This window comes from Mytilus trossulus, chromosome 6 (assembly GCF_036588685.1).
Source record: "Mytilus trossulus isolate FHL-02 chromosome 6, PNRI_Mtr1.1.1.hap1, whole genome shotgun sequence".
NCBI lineage: Eukaryota > Metazoa > Mollusca > Bivalvia > Mytilida > Mytilidae > Mytilus > Mytilus trossulus.
In genome coordinates this window covers 89,362,644-89,382,357 of record NC_086378.1, presented here as the reverse complement: position 1 = coordinate 89,382,357, position 19,714 = coordinate 89,362,644, and the positions used below count along the sequence as shown (strand labels likewise).

At 31.5% G+C, this 19,714-nt stretch overlaps 1 protein-coding gene across 1 annotated transcript; it reads left to right on the top strand.

Annotated features, from left to right (window-relative positions):
- Nucleotides 1-5,911: 5,911 nt before the first annotated feature.
- On the top strand, nt 5,912-19,434 carry LOC134722189 (laminin subunit alpha-4-like). Its single transcript, XM_063585772.1, has 5 exons — nt 5,912-6,342; nt 13,584-13,681; nt 14,885-15,077; nt 15,774-15,929; nt 18,233-19,434. Exons 1-5 carry the CDS (start codon nt 6,250-6,252, stop codon nt 18,329-18,331), a joined length of 639 nt encoding a protein of 212 aa, XP_063441842.1. The 5' UTR covers nt 5,912-6,249; the 3' UTR covers nt 18,332-19,434.
- Nucleotides 19,435-19,714: the final 280 nt, after the last annotated feature.

Below are 19,714 nucleotides of genomic sequence, written 5' to 3'. Positions count from 1 at the left end.
TCCAGTGAGACCTACAACATGAGACTAATCAACGGACATGCATGAGCAACACAACGGGTTTTACTACTGAAGAAGGATATGCTTACCCTTCCGGATATAATCGATGGTTTAAAATTGGTTTGTGTTACTTAGTCTAGTTTTGTTTGTTGAGATTTGGGTATTGCTTTCTGTCTTTTCGTCGTTTTTCGTTTTTTGTCTTGACATTTTTAAATTTGTTTTCGACTTATGAGTTTAAATATCCCATGGTATTTTTACTTTCACTGTTTTTAATGAAATGATAAATAGCTGAAAAGAATAAAATAAAGATGACACAGCATTGTGAACGTATTATAACAATAAGTAGTGCTAATAGTTTTAAACTATCTTTAAATGTGAACAATTACTATGATAATTCGATTAATAGGTTAAATAAATTTGGAGACTAGTTTTTATCATATTTTTTTTAAATAAGATATACGACTCCAAATAATAATAATTGCAGTATAACTTTTCATGTAAATCTTGTTAGAAAGTACAAAACTATGACTTGTAAGTATATAATCGATGCATTACTGATAATGGTTCAATGTCCAATGAAATAAAATCAAGATAAAAACTTAAGACAACAATAGATATAATACCCATCGAAATGAAATATGAAAATATGAAAAAGATATAATTTCATAAATACCTTTTGGAGTTATCTCATCCATGAAAATTGATTTATAAAGAGACATAACACCTGGAATTAAAGAGATTAAATCTTTAAATGGGTTGTACAAATATTGAAGGACATTTACTTCTCTTAAAGGAAATTAACGATAATTTACCCTGTAGTTTGGTTTAAAGGCCCGCGACAGTGTGCGTGTTTAAATCAAATTACATATGTAAAATTAATTTGCGGATGAATTTAAGTGTCAATAGTTTAGACTAAGTAAGATTTATCAGTAAAACAGTTTAATCTGACATTTTATGGGTCTTTGATTTTGTTTGTAAACATTTGAAGGATTGTCTTTAACATCTATTCACTGGTGTGTTGTTGGAACTTCAGATTTATACATGTGTTTTTTCTTGAATTAAGTGAAAGGATTTTAAAATTCGTTCTTAAAATTACAGAAGATATTATTAAAGAATAGGCGTGTCAAACGTAAACACAATATAATGTCGGAAGTGTGTCAATTTCTCCTAAATACAGCATTCATGCTTTAAATTATAGTAATTTAAGATACATTTACCTATCTTATAACAATATTATTGCAAAAAATATAATTACATGCGTGTATCAAATGTAAAAATATCTCTAATACGTCATGTATATCCATATATATACATGTATATATTTACTATTTATATATAGCCTTTTTTCCTATGAAATAATTACCACCTAACATAATCGTTATGACAGCACCACATGATTGCCGACGATGAGAAAAAAAATCATTAAGGACTATAAATATAAACTTAATTACCAATAATAAATTTTATTATAAAAGCTTATATTTAAAAAACCGCACACACACTATATGTCCTATATGGCCATCACTGGGGTTCGTTTCAATTTCCTGACTGAAGGTCGATGACACTCTCGGGGCAGTAAGGATTTCATTAACCAATAAAACTTGATCTTGTAAAGTGGTTCGTTGATATAGAAGCTAAACTTCAATTTATCAATCATTGATAATATGAATAATTGTAAATTATGTTGAAATTAGTCCAACCCTTCTTTTTGATTTCCGCGATTCTTTCTTGTATGAAGGCATTTTTTTATAAGCTTGATTTTAGAGGAGATGTAACGGTTTCTCTGATGGTTAAAATTAACTTAGGCTTGATCTGTAAAATTACGTTGTGTCCTGTGTCTTTATTTGTGTATAAATGTACTCAAACTCCTAAACTATAAGAATTAATTCTTGGACGGAAAGTTGTCTCATTGGCACTCAAACCATATCTTTCTATATCTATCATCAAATTTATGTCTTAATATCACATAACTACAATTTCCTTTTACGTGAATCTTAAAATACAAGCAGTGTCGATTTGGTCACGATGATGCCCAACTGTTACTCCTACCTACATCCCATTATTGTTATATTAAGAAGACGTGAAAACATCTTTCCTTTCCAATAGGATGTTAACACAGACTTTCTGTGGGAAAGTGTTAACTTTACGTTTTCCTTTGATAAATGATTTTGTAACCGCTACAAGTACATTATATAATATTATTCCTACATGCTTTTTTAAAAACTTTATGTACGTTCATGTCGCAGAATATCTTGTAAATATATGGGAAATTGTCAACATCCACTCATAACGGATTTATATGAGGTTTAACCCGCGTTTTTTCTTCTTCGATAAATGACTTTACCAAATCGTGAATATGACAGCAGTTGTCCATTTTTTATGTTGGTTGGTATATATCTATGGTCTTCCGTTTGATTTTGTGAGTTTTTTGTGCACTTCAGTTTCTTGTTGTTCCTTTGTTTTCCTCTTATATTTGATGTGTTTTCCTCTGTTTTAGTTTGTAACTCTGATCTATTTATAACTTTCGAACACCGTTATACTACTGTTGCCTTTTTTCAGTGACTTCCCCTTTTTGCATTTAGCATGGAGTGCGGTATTTTTGTTGATACTTTTTTCTGTAAGTGCTTGCCCTTGTATGCAGTCTTTTGTGTGGTCTTTGGTTTTCGTAAGTCGTAATTGTTTATTTTATTTTATTTTGTATTGTTTATATTGTATTGTTAATCGTGTATTGTTTTTTGTATTCACATGATTTGTATAGCTTACTTTGCTTTATGCTCGTTGGTGCACAGTGCCATACAGATGTTTACATCCACACAATTGTTCTTTGAAGGTGCTTTTTTTCTTCATAAGCAATTATATACTACATCTTATTTTCATTTAGTCACTCTATTACATTATGTTGGTCCTACAAGAAGACTTGTGCTACACACACATAATGGTGGGACATTACAGTTTATAGTTATCAAAGGCACCAGGATTATAATTTAGTACGCCAGACGCGCGTTTCATCTACATAATACTCATCAGTGACGCTCATATCAAAATATTTATCAAGCTAAACAAGTACGAAGAGCATTGAGGATCCAAAATTCCAAAATGTTGTGCAAATAATATAAATGACAAACTGCTACTGGTGCAAGGTGATTTAGTAAATGCATATTATATGCACTTATATGATAATCTAAAGTCAATAATGTCAAATGTCTATCCAATGAAACTCAGTCTTCTGAATCAAAACATGTACGTGCAAAATCTCACAGTTTTAAACACATCTATGACTATTCGGTGTAAAGCGTAGAACTGGGTACAATTAGAATTTTATTAATAATATTACTAACCAAACGATGGAAATATTCTGTTAACATTAGTTTGCTGCTTTACGTCATCGCTAGGAATACCCAAATACCCCCTAGAAACTTCATAATTGTTCAGCATAGAAATATCTAACCACACGAATAGTAAAGGCGACAATAATTTTAAATTTTCAAATCTGTAAATCGATTCAGGAGAGACTGATCAATGTAAAGTAAAACAATAAACTGAGGGAATTTCATGAATTCTTAGATGCAAAACAATGTGAAACGACAAGGCTCGTCACGTGACGAAAAGCATCTCCTGCTATGCATATATTACCCGCCATGTAATACGACACAATCGGTGCATTCACAGATCAGATGACTATAAAACTTAAATACGGCATTCAATGGATAAATTTGATATTCAGTTTCGTCATTGTTTTTTTTTAAGTTAAACCCGCAAAAATTAAGATGATTAACTGTTGATGTCTTTTGGTGTAATATAAAAACAGTAAAATGGATTTAAAATTTGAAATAGGTTATTTATTATAGGTAACCTGTCATTATAGTATATCATGTGATTACACGTATATTTGAATAACACTTTATACTATAAATCTACTGACAGCCCTGCTTTATTTGAATGTGTGTAAATGACGTGGATTGCCTATTCTGTAAAATACAATGTTCACACAATACCTGTTCATTACTTGTCTGCCTACTTAAAATGTTACAAGCAAATCATGACATGAAGATGCTGAGATAAATGTCGCGAATTCTATTATTGTTTAAAAACATTTCCGTCAATAACATTCTAGAAAATTAGAGGAAACAGTACATTTATACCCCGCACAATGCTCATGCATAGTAATCGTGAACAAATAATCTGCAAGTTTCTTTCTGTCATTTGTTCCTCTAGTTCTTGCTTAATTTTGGATCCTTCTCTTGGTAAAGTCAGGGACTTTCTATACTAACGCTTCTTTCTATACTAGCGTTAGTATAGAAAATCCCTGGTGAAGTGTATTATTAAATCATTATGCCTTCATCAACTACATCACTGGCTTTCAAATATTTGTCTTAATGAAGGTTATTCTAGGAAAACGCTTCGGACGCATACAATTAACAACGTGATGTTCTCTTTTTTCAGCACTGCATGGTTCGATAAATTGGCTGGTAGACTATCAGTCTGAGTCCTTCCGATGGTTGTATCAGCTCCTTGGTCAATAATTCGGTACTGAAATGATATACAGCAGTCAAACATTTGCCGCCTTTAGAACATTTTTTATTCGAGCGTCACTGATGAGTCTTTTGTAGACGAAATGCGCCTCTGGCGTAAGTGAAAATTTTTAGTACTAGTATCTATGATGGGTTTACTTACAACCACTGGTTCGATGCCACTGCTGGTGGAGATTTATTTCCCCGAGGGTATGACCAGCCCAGTAGTCAGCACTTCTGTGTTGATTTAAGTTATTATAGATATGTTCATATTAATAAATTAACTGTAACAAAACTTTGATATTTTTGAAATACTAAGGCTTTTATGCCTCATGAATAGATAACCTTGGCTGTATTTTGCAAAACTTTTAAGAACTTTTGGTCCTCAATGCTCTTCAACTTCGTAGTTTTTTTTTGGCTTTTATGACATTTTTTATTCGAGCGTCACTGCTGACTCTTTTGTAGACAAAACGCGCGTCTGGCGTAAGTAAAAAAATTTAGTCCGGGTATCTATGATAATTTGATCTAAAAGAGTCCGTTAATAAGTGTTAAAATTATATCTGTACGAAACTACTTGACGATTAAATATAATATTAAATTCCCCTAGGTTGTTGAAAATATATAAAAAAAAATGAGATATCTTCCGAAGACAGTTTATAACTCCGGACTGGTTGATTTTTCTTTTACTATTTCGATGACCTGTCTATTGTTACATACACATTGCAATGTATGTGAAGGTCTGCTGCGAAAGGTGTAGGCCAAGTTTATGTCGTAATACTGCCAAGGTAATGAATTACTTTGTCAGCAGATTTTGACATTTCTATCGCTTTTGGTTTTGTGCTTCCTTGTTTTTGTTTGTGACTGATTTCTTTATTTCAAATTATTTCGAAAACGGGTCATATCAGATACTGGGAACAGGTGTAGTAAATACGCTTTGCAATGTAAATAGAACTTTTTTATGGATTCGTCATATGATATGAATACAGGTTTTAATGTCTTTTTGCAATGGGGCTATATGACTAGATATTTTTTGTCATAAAACGAAAAATAGATGATACTAAACGTCTTGAAAAAATGATTTCTTTTTATTGTATTTGTCTAACACCGGGTCCATTGTTATGACGATAATTTAGACAATTTATTTTAAATTTACTATGCAACGGGTTTTTGGTATTCAAAGAAACATTTACCTGTAATTGATTTTTTATCCAAATATTAGTATCAGGTATGGGACAATAATGTAGCATTAGTGACATATAAAACTTCATAAGGAAGTGACACAAATAAAAAAAAAAAGATAAATGACATTAAACAAGGCGTGGGAGGATCACGTACGCTATTTTTGTGTTAGTCAAATACACATACATATTTGACCATGAATAAAACTATTTTATCTTTAAAACGTTTCTCATAATATTTGTTGACATTACATGTTCATTTACGCATCAAAGGATTGTGTTTACGTTTTCTGAAGTAATTAAATATTTTATTGATTTTAACCACGTGCTGGAATTTTACAACAATTTTATTTTTCATTCATGAAACATAGCAATTTAATTGCACCTGTATTACTCCGCCAAAGAAAAATAAATCCATAAGTGTATAAATATACCTGAACGCGCCAATATTAAACGCAAGGAGCTATTTAACTAACAAAAGTATAAAAGTTATTAAGAGTTAGAGTTGCTGCAACAGATATCTCAATCGTTAATTTTATCGTTTGAAAAATAATTATTTAAAGATGAAATTTTCGGAGACATTTGGCGAATTGGTAGCTCACTTTTTGATAATGATTGAAATTGTTCGAGGGATGACCATCAACCAGAAATGTCAGGTAAGTGTCTCTTTTAATTCTGAAGATATTTTAATCTGTCTTTAAATTTCGATATTGTAGTTGTTCTAAACTATAGATTCGTTAAAAAGACACGATCATAGCATGGTACTTTTCTATAAAAAAAAATGCGTACACTAGGTTCCATTATTTTCCTTTTCGGTTAGAAAGTTTAAATTTAGAAGTCACGGGAAAATTAATTTTATCGCTTTACAATCGAAACAATATTATTGTTACAAATAACACGAAATTGACACATGCAACTTATAAACAATGCACGCATATAACAGTGACAAAAGTTTTGATTAAAAAAAAAGTGTCAATGAATAGCAAAATGTAATCCCGCGTATGTGATAACAGGCTGTTAGATATCTGTTCAAGTATTGTTTTGGACTTTTTCGCATCTAATATTTTTGGGGTTTTTTTTCGATTCAGACAGCGAAGCAATGTTATTTTGCCTGAAAATCTTCTCCTGCTGATGCAACATAACTGAATTATTGAGAAAGACATTTCGTACGAACGGTGTTCGTTTTATTTTGGCAGCATCCATTTTGCTTGCGTTAATTTTCCATATCCCTATACAGTGCCGACTGTGTTTGATGGTCGATACCGTTTTATCCTTGAGTATATAGTTCAATGATTCTTTATTTCAATACTTTTTTTTTCAAATCCTCGTCATTCTTAATCTGTATTCTATATTTGATGAATTTGATGCGACTGTCATATAAGTGAGAGGTTTAGCGCTATGAAACCTGGTTTAATCAAACATTTTCTACATTTGAAAATGCCTGTAATAAATAGGAATATGACAGTTGATGTCCATTCGATTGATGTGTTTTATCCTTTGATTTTGCCATTTGATTAGGGACTTTCCGTTTAGAATTTTCCTCGGAGTATTTTTGTGATTTTACGTTTGATTACTGAATGATTGCAATGTACCATTAAAATCTTTGGAATATTAATTGAACTGTTGGTATTTTCCTTTTGTTAATTTCTAAATATTGAGAAGCTAAAGTTGCAGCTTTTTCCGGTAATGTTGCAATTATTTGGTTCGAACTATTATTGTTTGTCCCTTTTGGTCTTGTAAGTCTCAAGTATTTAAACACACTGTGCTTTCACAATTTTGGTTTTGAGCATTCTTGGTGAAGGTTTTTCGGAAGCCTTTTTTTTTAGTGTTAATCTTCCTTTTTTAGATAATGTTATCCAATGTTTAAGTGCAAATTTTAACTCTTTTGAGTCCTTTAGTAAATATATAAGTTATCAAAATGCAAAAAAAAACACTAGAAATCAGAAGAAAGTATAAATAGATAAACGTTGGTTATGTGCACAAGTACCTTCCGACAACCGGGGCTGAATTCAAAGTCACCGACTTTGTCATACCCCATTGCATTACGGACGTGTTAAATTAATTTTATTTTTAAACCATGTATACAATACTGCACAGTAAAATATCTATTACAGTAACTGTTTTTTCTTTATACTAAGCAGCACGACTAAAAACAATAATACTTTTTATTTTTCCTTCACGTTTTCATATTCATGCTTATTTCAAACAACTTTTAAATGTTAAGTCGATTTTAAACCTAAATAAATAAATTAAAAACTAAAATCGAATTGCTAGACACAAAACAAATTTTATTAGAAAATAAGAAGATGTGATTTACCCTGTTAAACGGTCGAGATTACAGTATTTGATGCAGGCTGACCACGGTCGATGTTACGGTAGTTGTCAATAAACTACCGTACAATATTTGATGCTGGTTTACTACCGACTGGTTAACTACCAATTTTACAGTAATTGATGCTGGCGAGTCTTGTTTTTTTTTTGTATATTGTATATCTAGCAGATGCAAAAATGGTTTGATTGGTAATGAAGTGTAAATGTCAAAGAGACAAAAACGGACAACAGGAGATCAGTATACGGTCTTAAATATAAATATTGCGATGTGTCTGCAATTGCCGACCAGATTTCAATACTGAATTCAAAAGAATCAGCAGTAGATCTTAACACTCTGAATTCATCATAAATAATTCGAAAGAACCCAATACAAAATTTTAACGTTTAAAAACAAGTTGATGAGATATGATTTCTAACGAGACAAGTATTAGCAAATACAGTATAAACAGAAGTACTAATACATTATAAACTCGCGTTACATTTTTCTTGTCAATCCCTTCTGCAAAGAAAGCACCAGCCGAGCGTTTTATGTTGGAAAATGAAATCGGACTATTTAATGACCTGTGCATATATATACGGTGCATTCATTGGTGTTATATTTACCTGATTTATGTCATAATTCAATGCTTTGTTTGTTAATTTGAGGATTTGTGGTTGATAGCATATTTCCTTCTCATTGACTCGGGAGGTCTAGAGTGTGTCATATTGTACAGACACGTGTCTAGATGTGCTTTGCTTATTTGTTTCGTTGGGTTTCTGTCATACGGATGATTACCATAGATCCCCTTGTACTCGTATTCATCTTTTCTCTAGTTAAATAACAGCCCTGGTGTTTCACATTTTAACCGCAATATTTGACCTTCAAAATTCCTAAGCCAGTAAGAGCTATCATGCGACATTAGATAACGATGCATGAGTCACAAAAAAACAGGTAAACTAAATACACATTTTTTGAAAAATCTATATTACCGCAAATTAATGGTTATTTTTAATATCTTTAATTTAAAAGATTAATAATATATTCTTTAAACCTAACATTGTCAAAAATAGACTATGTCCTAAAGATTAGTGTTTTAATGTATTTTTTGACGACACGATGACAAAACAGGGTAATTGGACCAAAGGTTTCGTGAGTTGTAAACTATGTGAAAATACTAAATATGTCTAAGCTGTTATGATTAATATTTGTGTAAGCGGATATGCCCATGCATTTAAAGTGCAGCCATGTTATCTCTTACTTCTAAATAGGTCTTTAATTTCCTTCGATATTTTTTTGTAGAACGAAAACGTTTTAACATTGATTTATTGGAACAAAAGAAGGCGAAGTTCATATTTTAAGACATTTATTGGGTTAAATCTCATAATAAAAACATATTTTTTGTATACATTAATATAACGACGATTAAACATCTTAAAATAGCCTTACATTTGTGTATATATATAAAAAATAAATAAAAAACGGAGATGTGGTATGATAGCCATTGGGACAACTCTCCACAAAAGACGAAAATGACATAGAAATTAACAACTAAGTCTTCTTGTTCACCTCAGCAGTTGAGGTTATTATAACTGTATATCAAAAGTCTGCATGTTCTTCTATATTTCGAAATAACTACCGCAAGCGAACTATAAAAAATATGTTTTTAAAGTTGTCTTTAAAAACCACTATGAAACTCAATATTTAAAAAAAACGAAAATATTACTAAATTAATTAGAATTGAGAATGTAAATGGGGAATTGACTACAATTTGTTTTGTGTTGAGGGTGAATCAGAAATCACATATATCTATATTAAAATGGTCAGGTATGAAACAAATCTAACCCACTTAGTTTTAGTCATGGTCAAAACAATTCAATCTATAATTTTGAGAATTTTAGTGTGAGCCAAGTAAATCACAAGTTTTCAAGTGCACAATCAATGAAGTAAAATTACTTATTACTGAAAATTGTGCTGCATGGATGAGAAAACATTGAAAAGCAATATATTAAAAGAGAAAAATAATCGATATTTTTTAGTTCATAAAATGTTATTTGTCGCATTCATATTCCCACTCACTATATAATAATAAAATACCTTAACATGATATACACTATAGTACTTCTAACTCAGTTTTAACATATACACACCATAACAATGTTTTGTCAAACAGCGCATGTATGTACTTGATGTTTAGATAAAACAATACAAAAACAAAACAAAACTTTTTGAATTGTGTATACCATTCGATATTTTCATATAACATGCACATAGGCGGATCCAGAGGGCCCTAGGGGTCCAGGCCCCCTCCTTACGTGGGAAAAAGTTGGTTGATTATATAGGGAATCACTGAAGCATGACTGGAACCCCGCCCCCTTTTAAGTCAGTCACCCCCCCCCCCCCCCCCCCCCTTTTATGAAAAGTTCAAAATCCGCCGCTGCGTGCACCTCGGTTGTAAATCAACTTAAAAAATGTAACCTTTTTTATGTTTCACTAACAATGGTAGAGAGCAAAATGTTTCTGGGTATACCTGGAAGTAGAAACCTTACGATTTTGCTTTAATCATAATATTCAACATTTTGCAGACAGTAAATTATTGAAAAATAAAAACACAAATCTATATTCGCCATCAATGAAAACATTTTTTTTTTTTCACTTTTATATAAAGCATTAGTTAATTTCTGCGATTCTTTTACTATATTAATTTACATTAGTTTTTACAGAAATAATTAAACATCTCAATGTGGGTGGGTTTATTCTTTATTTTATCTGCTACAGAAGGCGGACAACTTTGTCTGCTTTTGACAGTTTAGTCGTTTTTTTCATCATTGATTAACTATTGAGAACGGATTTTAGAATACAGAAACGCCTCGAGTGCACAATTTGCAAAGGTTTCTTAAAACAAATCATTTTGTATAGTTTATGAAACTTCCGCCCACACAACCTTTAATATTTTATAGTTTTAACGGTTTCCTTAAAAGGTTCAGTGTACTTTACTATGATCGTATTAAGTTTAAAAAAAGGTTCCTAAACTATATATATTCTAATAAGCTATAATAAGGTAACACTAATCGGTTTCTTTTCTTTTCTTTTTGTTTATTTTTGTGTTTGTATGTATGCATGTATGTTTGATACATACCTGTTGATAAGACCTGTTGGTGACTTTCTGCAGTTGTCTTTTCTATGGTCGGGTTGTTGTCTCTTTGAAACATTCCCCATTTCTATTCTCAATTTTCTTGTTTCTTCTTCTTCTGTGTTTCTCCTTGTGACGTTTCAGTTCTTGAAAATACAGGTTTTTTTAACATCGTACGCCTTGAAATATAAGTTAACAATAAATAATAAAATAAGTCAATTAGTAACTTGTAAATCATTCAGTTAATAAAAGATCAAGAGTATTAAGCTTATATTTATTTTTTTTTGTATAATTTACATTCGTAAAACATTCTTTTGGAAACGCATTGACAATTTTTATTTTCTACCGTACATGCATGTAGAACGCATGTTTCAGACGTGATAAAGTGCACATTGCGCATGAACAATTGCATATGCTGTAAAAAGCATGTTTTAAACACGCGCTATACATGCGCTATTCGTGCGTTTAACGCATAAGTAATGCATGTGTTGTAAATAACATGAACTAAAAACTAGTTAACTTGATAAATAAGTTTTATGGATGACTTTTGTAACATATTTTTCTATAAGCTTGCAACATGTATTATACGCATGTTTGTTAGAAAAGTGTTTCAAACATAATTATGCTACGAAACACGTGTATAAAATCTTACTTGAATTTATCTTTGTATGCGTGATGCACATGATTACGCATGTTTGAAATATGCGTTTTACATGTAGGGTGAGAAATGTAAAAAAAAAAAGTGAATTTTCCATGCGTTTTCCAATGTAGGTTTTTTATATATAAAATATACTAAAAACATGCATGATACTTTTTCCTGTGCATATCTCACAATAGATATAGGAAGATGTGGTGTGAGTGCCAATGAGACAACTCTCCATCCAAATAACAATTTAAAAATTAAACCATTATAGGTTAAAGTACGGCCTTCAACACGGAGCCTTGGCTCACACCGAACAAAAAGCTATAAAGGGCCCCAAAATTACTAGTGTAAAACCATTCAAACGGGAAAACCAACGGTCTAGCCTTGTCTCATATTTGTAGCCAAAGTCATACACAAAAAAGATTAATAAAATAAAAGTTAGCTTAGAAATAATTTGATAGCTGCATGTATCTATACCACTACCGGCAAAGGGGTTTGGGAATGCAAACTATTCAATAATGCTTATAAACTGGTCCGCCGTTCTATCTTTAGCTTCGCACAGTGTAGCGATAAGTGAACACAACAGGGATCCAGTTTATAATGCTGAAAACTCAAAAATGGAACTTAAGTTGAAAACTCTAAATAGAACAAGAGCATAAAAACTTATAATTTCGTGACAAAGTGTTTGAGTAATTTTAACGGTAAACTATAATTTGTACTTAAAAGACAAACTTGGCAAAGAAATGTGACACCAGCTTAGCGATGACATAAAATAGGTTTAAAAAATCCGAAACAGAGATCCCCTACTGAGAATTTTAACCAGACGTAGAGGGGCTGTTATACATTTGTGAAAGTAGTTCAAGCTGCTCTTCATTGACCAATAACCAGCTGTCAGTAGGTACAAACAAAGATAGGACGGTCCTATAATTTATACTATAAACTGCCGAATCATATTATTTATCTCGTTATAAATATTTCGCACACGTTTTAATATGATCAATATTGTTTTTCATATTTGTATGAGATAAATTTTTGTTGTTTTTACCGTAATGTCATGATTAAAGTTTTGTGAACTTTAAATTCTTTCACTTTATTGAGAACAATACTATAGTTTTGTGTTTGTACCCTCCACAACGATTCCCAGTCTCCAGGAGTTAATTTACGTTTAACATTATGTTTTATGTGATCGGTATATTACTATAATAGGCGAATAAAATATAAGAAAATAGCTCCACATTTATTCAGTGTACTAAGTAAAGATATTTATTTTTTGTAAGCATTATACTAAATATCAGTCAAAAATAGGTCTGCTCATTGCTGAAGGTCGTGTTATTTTCGTCAATTGAAGACTTTTTATTACCAACTCGTTAACGTTAACCTTAAAATAATTGACAAACTGGTACTCGTCATTCTCTGTTCTTTTATTTTTACCTTTTTCTACGGTAATGTTTCTTTTACACCTGCTACGGTTATACTGATACTGCGAGCACTCTTGGTAACTTCTTGTTTCTTTATTTACAACATTATCCGTGTTTCTTTCCAGTTTGGGGATTATAACAAAGACAGCAATAGGATTTTTATTAATAATTCATAATGGGAATCCTCCTCTAACTACCTATTCTCAGTTGTCATTTTTTCACGTTATTGACAAATACTGAATTGTAGTATGACTGTCTACGAGACTATGCTATCCATAAAGATCAAAGGAAAGAGATGTGAACATTTACAGGTCACAATATTTAAATTGCAGAAATCGTGTTTAAACTCTTTCTCTACCTATTAATACAATATTTCTTGCATTATTTTTTTTCAGTCACCAATCAATATACTAAGCGCTAAAGGAGCCTACATCGAACCTTTACCGAAAAGTAGAGTCCGGATAGACTCACTAAAGAAACCATTTGGAAATGGGTAAGTAGTATTTTATTAAAGTTAATCAGAGAGCATCATGTATGTTTGAACATTTGTTGCTAACGGGTATTACATTCAGCCAATTAAAGAAAAATGAAGAAGTTTCTTGACATCAAATTCTTTGTCTTTTTCTCTTTAAAACATGCACCCTTGGATATAATCCTGGGTTCGCATCATGACAACATTCTCACTGTCAGTTAAAAACAAACTAAAAATATAAAAGAGTTATACAATAAGAAATATCTTAAGAAGCTGCATCTTGTTTTACGTGAAAAAGCTACAATCACCAGTACATTTATATACTAGTATACCAGGCCAGTATTTGATTTAAAACACAAGACGCGAGTTTCGTTTACAAGAAACGCAACAATGGCGCTTCAAAAAACAGATGAAAGGCTAAATCAATTATCCATTTGCGGAGAATTAGAAAAATGAAAACAAGTTTTGTCAAATCTGGCTGACCTGGCTATGCCTTGGGGAAAAACCGTTTTCATATTTTAAATAATAGTTTTTAAAACTTAAATTTAATTGAAACTTTAAACTAAAAGGCAATTTTCCATGTCTTATTTATGCGTCTACTATACGATCATATTATTATTTATCAAATCGTCAAAATGTGCACCAAACGTCTTTTAAAGTGGTATTTGAATTTAAACTTCGTTATAGCGATAACATCATTTAATTTGTTTCAATTAAATATCAGTCTAATATACTTATTAGCGCCCCCAATTCATTGAAAAAATAGAATTGAAATTTCATCATTCATTTTGTAATTTAAATGCAATAGCCCATGATATCTTTTGATACCTTCACTTATAAAACACCTAAAATGTATATATGTACTAAAGGGCGTAAAAAGTAGCATCAAAAGCAGAAAATTTAATGTGGGTCGAGGAAAATAAAAGCGAACAGAAAATAATAAGCGTGAAATAACCTTGGTGCACTCCATTCCATATTTAAACCCAACTCTGTCGTGAGAAATATATATTTCTGTTTGTGAGATCGTATGTCCCTTTTGAAAATCATTATCGAATTATTGTTGATTTTTTATTGAATGTTATCACTTTTAAAGTACAACAGCGTATCCTGTATGCGATTCCAAAAGGCTTCTCATTATTAGAATAATAAAGAATCGAGCGAATTAATTTCACGTTTATTTCCTATTCAAAATGTTATTGTAAATATAAAAAACTCTTTTTTCAGGCATGCTTTGAGTTTTGAGTTTAAAACGACGTCCTTAAGTGGTGTTTTGTTTTACTTGAACAATGCAAATACCAAAGAATTCGTTGGAGTTGAGATCGCATCCGGCTTTTTGACATACCATATAAAATGTCGTCGTCTAGAAGCCGTGTTGACAGTAGCCGCTGCCAAGGTCGACGATGGAAAATGGCATAGTGTAAGTTTATCATTGAAATAAGGAGAGATATTATAAATGCCAATAAGACAATTAGCCACCACGAAGATTAAAGCAATTATAGGTCACTGTACGGCCTTTAACAACGACGAAATCTATAGTCAGCTTTGATAGACCAAGGCATGAAAAATGAGAGAAAAAATCAAATAGGAAAACTAACGGCCTGATTTATACAATATACAAACTACGAAAAACTTAAAGACAGACTTGAACCACCGACAACTAGCTAAATAACTGGTTCTTGCCTTGGGACAAGCAAACGAAAAATGCTATGTGGTTAACCATGTTTGAGGTTACTTTCTTTTATATTTAAGTAAAGTTGTCTCGTTTATATTAATCATAGGTCTGTCTTCATCGAATTAAAAGTTATTTTCTAACTACGTACTTAGGTATTTCACAAAATATAAAAATGACCAAAATATCAATACATATCATCAAAAATTTCCTTTGTAAAGGTGGCTAAAATAGATGTTCGAAGTAAGTTACGAAAAAGTTGTTACTTTCCTTGCAACAAAAAATCAAAATATACATCCTGATATATATTTTGACTTTTACGTTCCTTGTTAGCTTGATAATGGATTGTAAAGACGTGAATAAATGCATTAAAATGACCATTCGTAACCTGAATTATGTACCTTTTACTCCCAGTCTGTTTATTTGTGCTGTTATTGTTTACAGATTGTGTTCAGACGGAAGAGGAAGCGTGGACGTCTGATTGTTGATGGTAAACATTATTTCCAGAACTATAGAATAGCCTGTGATACTGAAGGATTTGCCTCCATGACACTGGGGGGTATTCATCCTAGTGATGCAGATTTCGTCGATAGTTTCGAGGTAGGAATAACTTAATAGTGTAGCATAACTTATGTTTAGTAACAATATACTCTTTGTCTATTTAAATGCAAAACATATATATTTGACAATCTTAAGATCCGTCAAGATCGATCATACTGGATCTTTATCGGCCATTTTATCGCATTGCATATTCTGACTATTTTGGTAAAAGTGAAAGAAAATCACAAAAAAAACCTCTAGAGGTGAAAATTTGGGTTTTAAACAAAAAAACTATAATTATGTCTGTAAAAATCTATGACATCACAATACACACGGGCATACCGAACGAGTTGCATTATATAAAGAGCTGATTGTTAAAAAAGTAATATGAAACCAAACAAATAATAGTCTATCCTGTTTTGGAAATAATTTTCGTATCATTAGCTTCAGTTATAACACATATAAAAATAACCCAAATTGGAGAAGATGGTAATTTCCGTTCTTCGAATAGAAATCTTTATTAGTTCTGGTCATGTTGGTGTTTGTCTTGTGACGTCATTTTGCCCTCGTATCTTTTTACACATTGGCTAATTATAACTTAGCAAGGACGTTATCGAACAAAATATATAAAACCACATATTTATTAAACAATTTTATGGCACGTGGCATACTATATTTATATGTACTTTCGTTGCACTGTATATTAAATGTCACTTTTTGACACGTTTCATCAAATTAACTCTCAATAATGTTCGTTAACATAAATTCAATGCTATTTTAAAATCGTATATACAGTTCTTATATTTAAGTACGTTTAATCAATCAGTTATTTAAATGAAGGACTTCAATAAATTGGCTAATTGAAAAAAATAAATTAACTTTGTATGTCAAAGTGTCAAAATAATATTCAATACACATCATGATCATTTATATTTACAGTATTGATTTTCATGATCTTGAAAATTGACACTTGCTTCGGTGTTAATTTGGTCATAAACAGTGCTTCAAAATCGAAACCTTGCAATGAAAATGTCAGTATTCAAATTAATACAATATTAAATCCGCCCATACACATCATAATTGAAATACGACAGCATTCATAAAAGTTCTCCAATTTTTAGTGTTTTAAATTTGACATAGCTTATACTTTCCTGCTGTCAAATAAGAAATATTCAATAAATGACAAATCACAAAATACTAGTGTTGACAAAACGCTTTATTAAAATTATGAATTTTATCGGACACTACAGATTAAATTCAGGTCTAATATCAAATATCTGTGTTAAATTCCTTCTTCATTGTTTTTATATATATAACAAGATTTTTCTAATTCTAACGTGATTTTATCCTTTTTCTGATCTTTTGATTGGTTTTATTTTGTCAACGTGTGATTCGATTGATCTCAGATCTTCATTGGTAAAAATTTGATTATGACGTCGAACTTTGCTGGGGGTCTCATTGGGGGGTTCCGATCCCGGATCCCGCTTACTGTTTTGTCAGATTCCCGTATCCCGCTTACACTATGTACGCAACCAATTCTCATTTTTTTGTCATTTCCCGGGTCCCGCAAGACCTCATTTCCCGTTTTCACGCTTACGAAAAATCGGCAATCCCGCGTCACGCTTAGACCCCAATGAGACCCACTTTGTTGCTTTCCCTTAAATTTCCTATTGTGACGTCATGATAAAAAGGCAACCATAACTGTCTAGAGTGGATGAATATCGTATTGTACACGATTTGGTGATGGAATCTGTTTCTTTAATTACTTTTTGACGATAAGCAGACTATCGAAGTCCTTTTTTTCGAACGACCTTCAAAAAGTTATCAAAAGTACCAGGATTACAATTTATACGCCAGACACGCGTTTCGTCTACATAAAACTCATCAGTGACGCTCATATCAAAATAGTTAAAAAGCCAAATAAATACAAAGTTGAAGAGCATTGAGGACCAAAAATTCCAAAAAGTTGTGCCAAATACAGCTAAGGTAATCTACTCCTGGGGGTAAGAAAATCCTTAGTTTTTTTCAAAACAATGTTCTTTTCAACGTGACGTCAACAGACATGGTCGTCTTTTCTCATGACGTCACAATAGGAATTTCAGAGGAAAGCAAGAAAATTTTACGTCATAAATAAATTTGGACCAATGAAAAACTGAGATCAAACGAACACACGCTGGTTGAATTAGAATAATCAACAGGTCAGGAATGGATACTTCGATTAAGAATTAGAGAAATATATATGTATCACTTAGTAGGTATGTAGACTGAGTTGGAAGTCTTTTATTTTTTTATATATATATTTAATAACTACTAGTATTGTACATTACAAGGTTTACAGTTCAATATCATTTGTTTATTTTTAGGGTAAACCTGGACATTTCGAAGGGTGTATCAAGAATGTAGACAATACAGCTGGCATACTGACTTTACCTAAATACACGGGGGTTTCCGAATGTGAGTAATCCCGACGTGAACTGAAATGAGATTTAAATGATTATCTCCAACATAATGTGTTCAGAGGCAATGATCTCACTAGTAGAACAAATCTACTCTACGTTTTTACTTTGTGTCGTACTTTGCTGCTTTGAGTAAGAGACAATATAAAGGATTACATTTCCAATATGACGTAAATAGAGGAACAAAGACATGCGCATACGCGATTTTACAGTGGTCAACTGGAGGCTACAATGTGACATGACAAGTTTTTTGCTGACTGCAACCATTACCTTGTGCATATTATTTGTCATCGTGAACCTCGATTTGTGAACGTATTAATTCATCCATATGTTTTCTCGTCGATATGATATAATTTGGTGCCGATAATTCATAACATTCTGAACTTGTCAAATACAACTACAAACAATTGCAAAATGCTGCCAAACATTTTATTTTCAATGATATTCATTGTTTTTTTTTACTGCAGCATTTCTATGATACTCAATCATTGCATCATCATTAATATAACTCGATTGACAGAGTTCCAATCTGTATGTGTAATCTTAAGTATGTAGCAGTCGTTGCCTTCTATTTTTATATACAACTGCTCTATAGCACATTCGGAGGCAATTATCACCAGTACATTAATAGTATTATATATATATATATATACACGTATTACTGAGCTCATTCGATTTCGAACCGCATTATACGTGTTACTTGACTTATCTACGGCCAGATACCAAGTACGACCTAGGCCAAAATTCTAAAGATGAATATAAAAAAATGGGGCAAAAAATGAAATTTGGCTTGCTGTACGGTATTATAAAAAGAAAACAAAACCGAACTCCTAGGAAAATCCCAAACGGAGAGTCCCTAATCAAATGCAAAATCAAAAACTCAAACTATTAAAAGAATTGATAATAACTGTCGTATTCTTAACTTGGTACATTATGACTCTTGTGATGGGTAAATTATAGATGTATCTTAGTAATTGAATGTAACAGTTTAATATGTTATAAACTGGACTGATTTTTGCCAATGCATAATGATCAATTGTCACTTAATGAAATATATTTTTGTGAACACATGTAAAAAAAAAAACTATAGTTATTATTTGTTATTTTTGTTATAATTTGTGCTTTTGATGTTATTTTGTGTTACTTTGATCAATAAAGAATTGTTGTTGAAATTTATAATATTCTGAAATGTGTATGGGGAATAATTGATTCAACCAAATAGTTCTTATGAGACTTGCAATTTTCAACTGCAACCCGTTTAGATTTTTCGCCATTTGAGAAGAAAGGACAACAAGATGAAACAACACTTTATCAAGAGTCAAACAAGTAATACACACACTATCTTAAATGGGTGAACAAGAAAGAACAGTATAATTAGTTATCAAAGGT

Excerpts from the sequence above, each read along its gene's own strand:
- LOC134722189 (XM_063585772.1), top strand. The coding sequence starts at position 6,250 with ATGAAATTTTCGGAGACATTTGGCGAATTGGTAGCTCACTTTTTGATA. Across the intron at positions 6,343-13,583 it reads CCATCAACCAGAAATGTCAG|TCACCAATCAATATACTAAG; the intron begins GTAAGTGTCTCT and ends ATTTTTTTTCAG. Across the intron at positions 15,078-15,773 it reads ACGATGGAAAATGGCATAGT|ATTGTGTTCAGACGGAAGAG; the intron begins GTAAGTTTATCA and ends TATTGTTTACAG.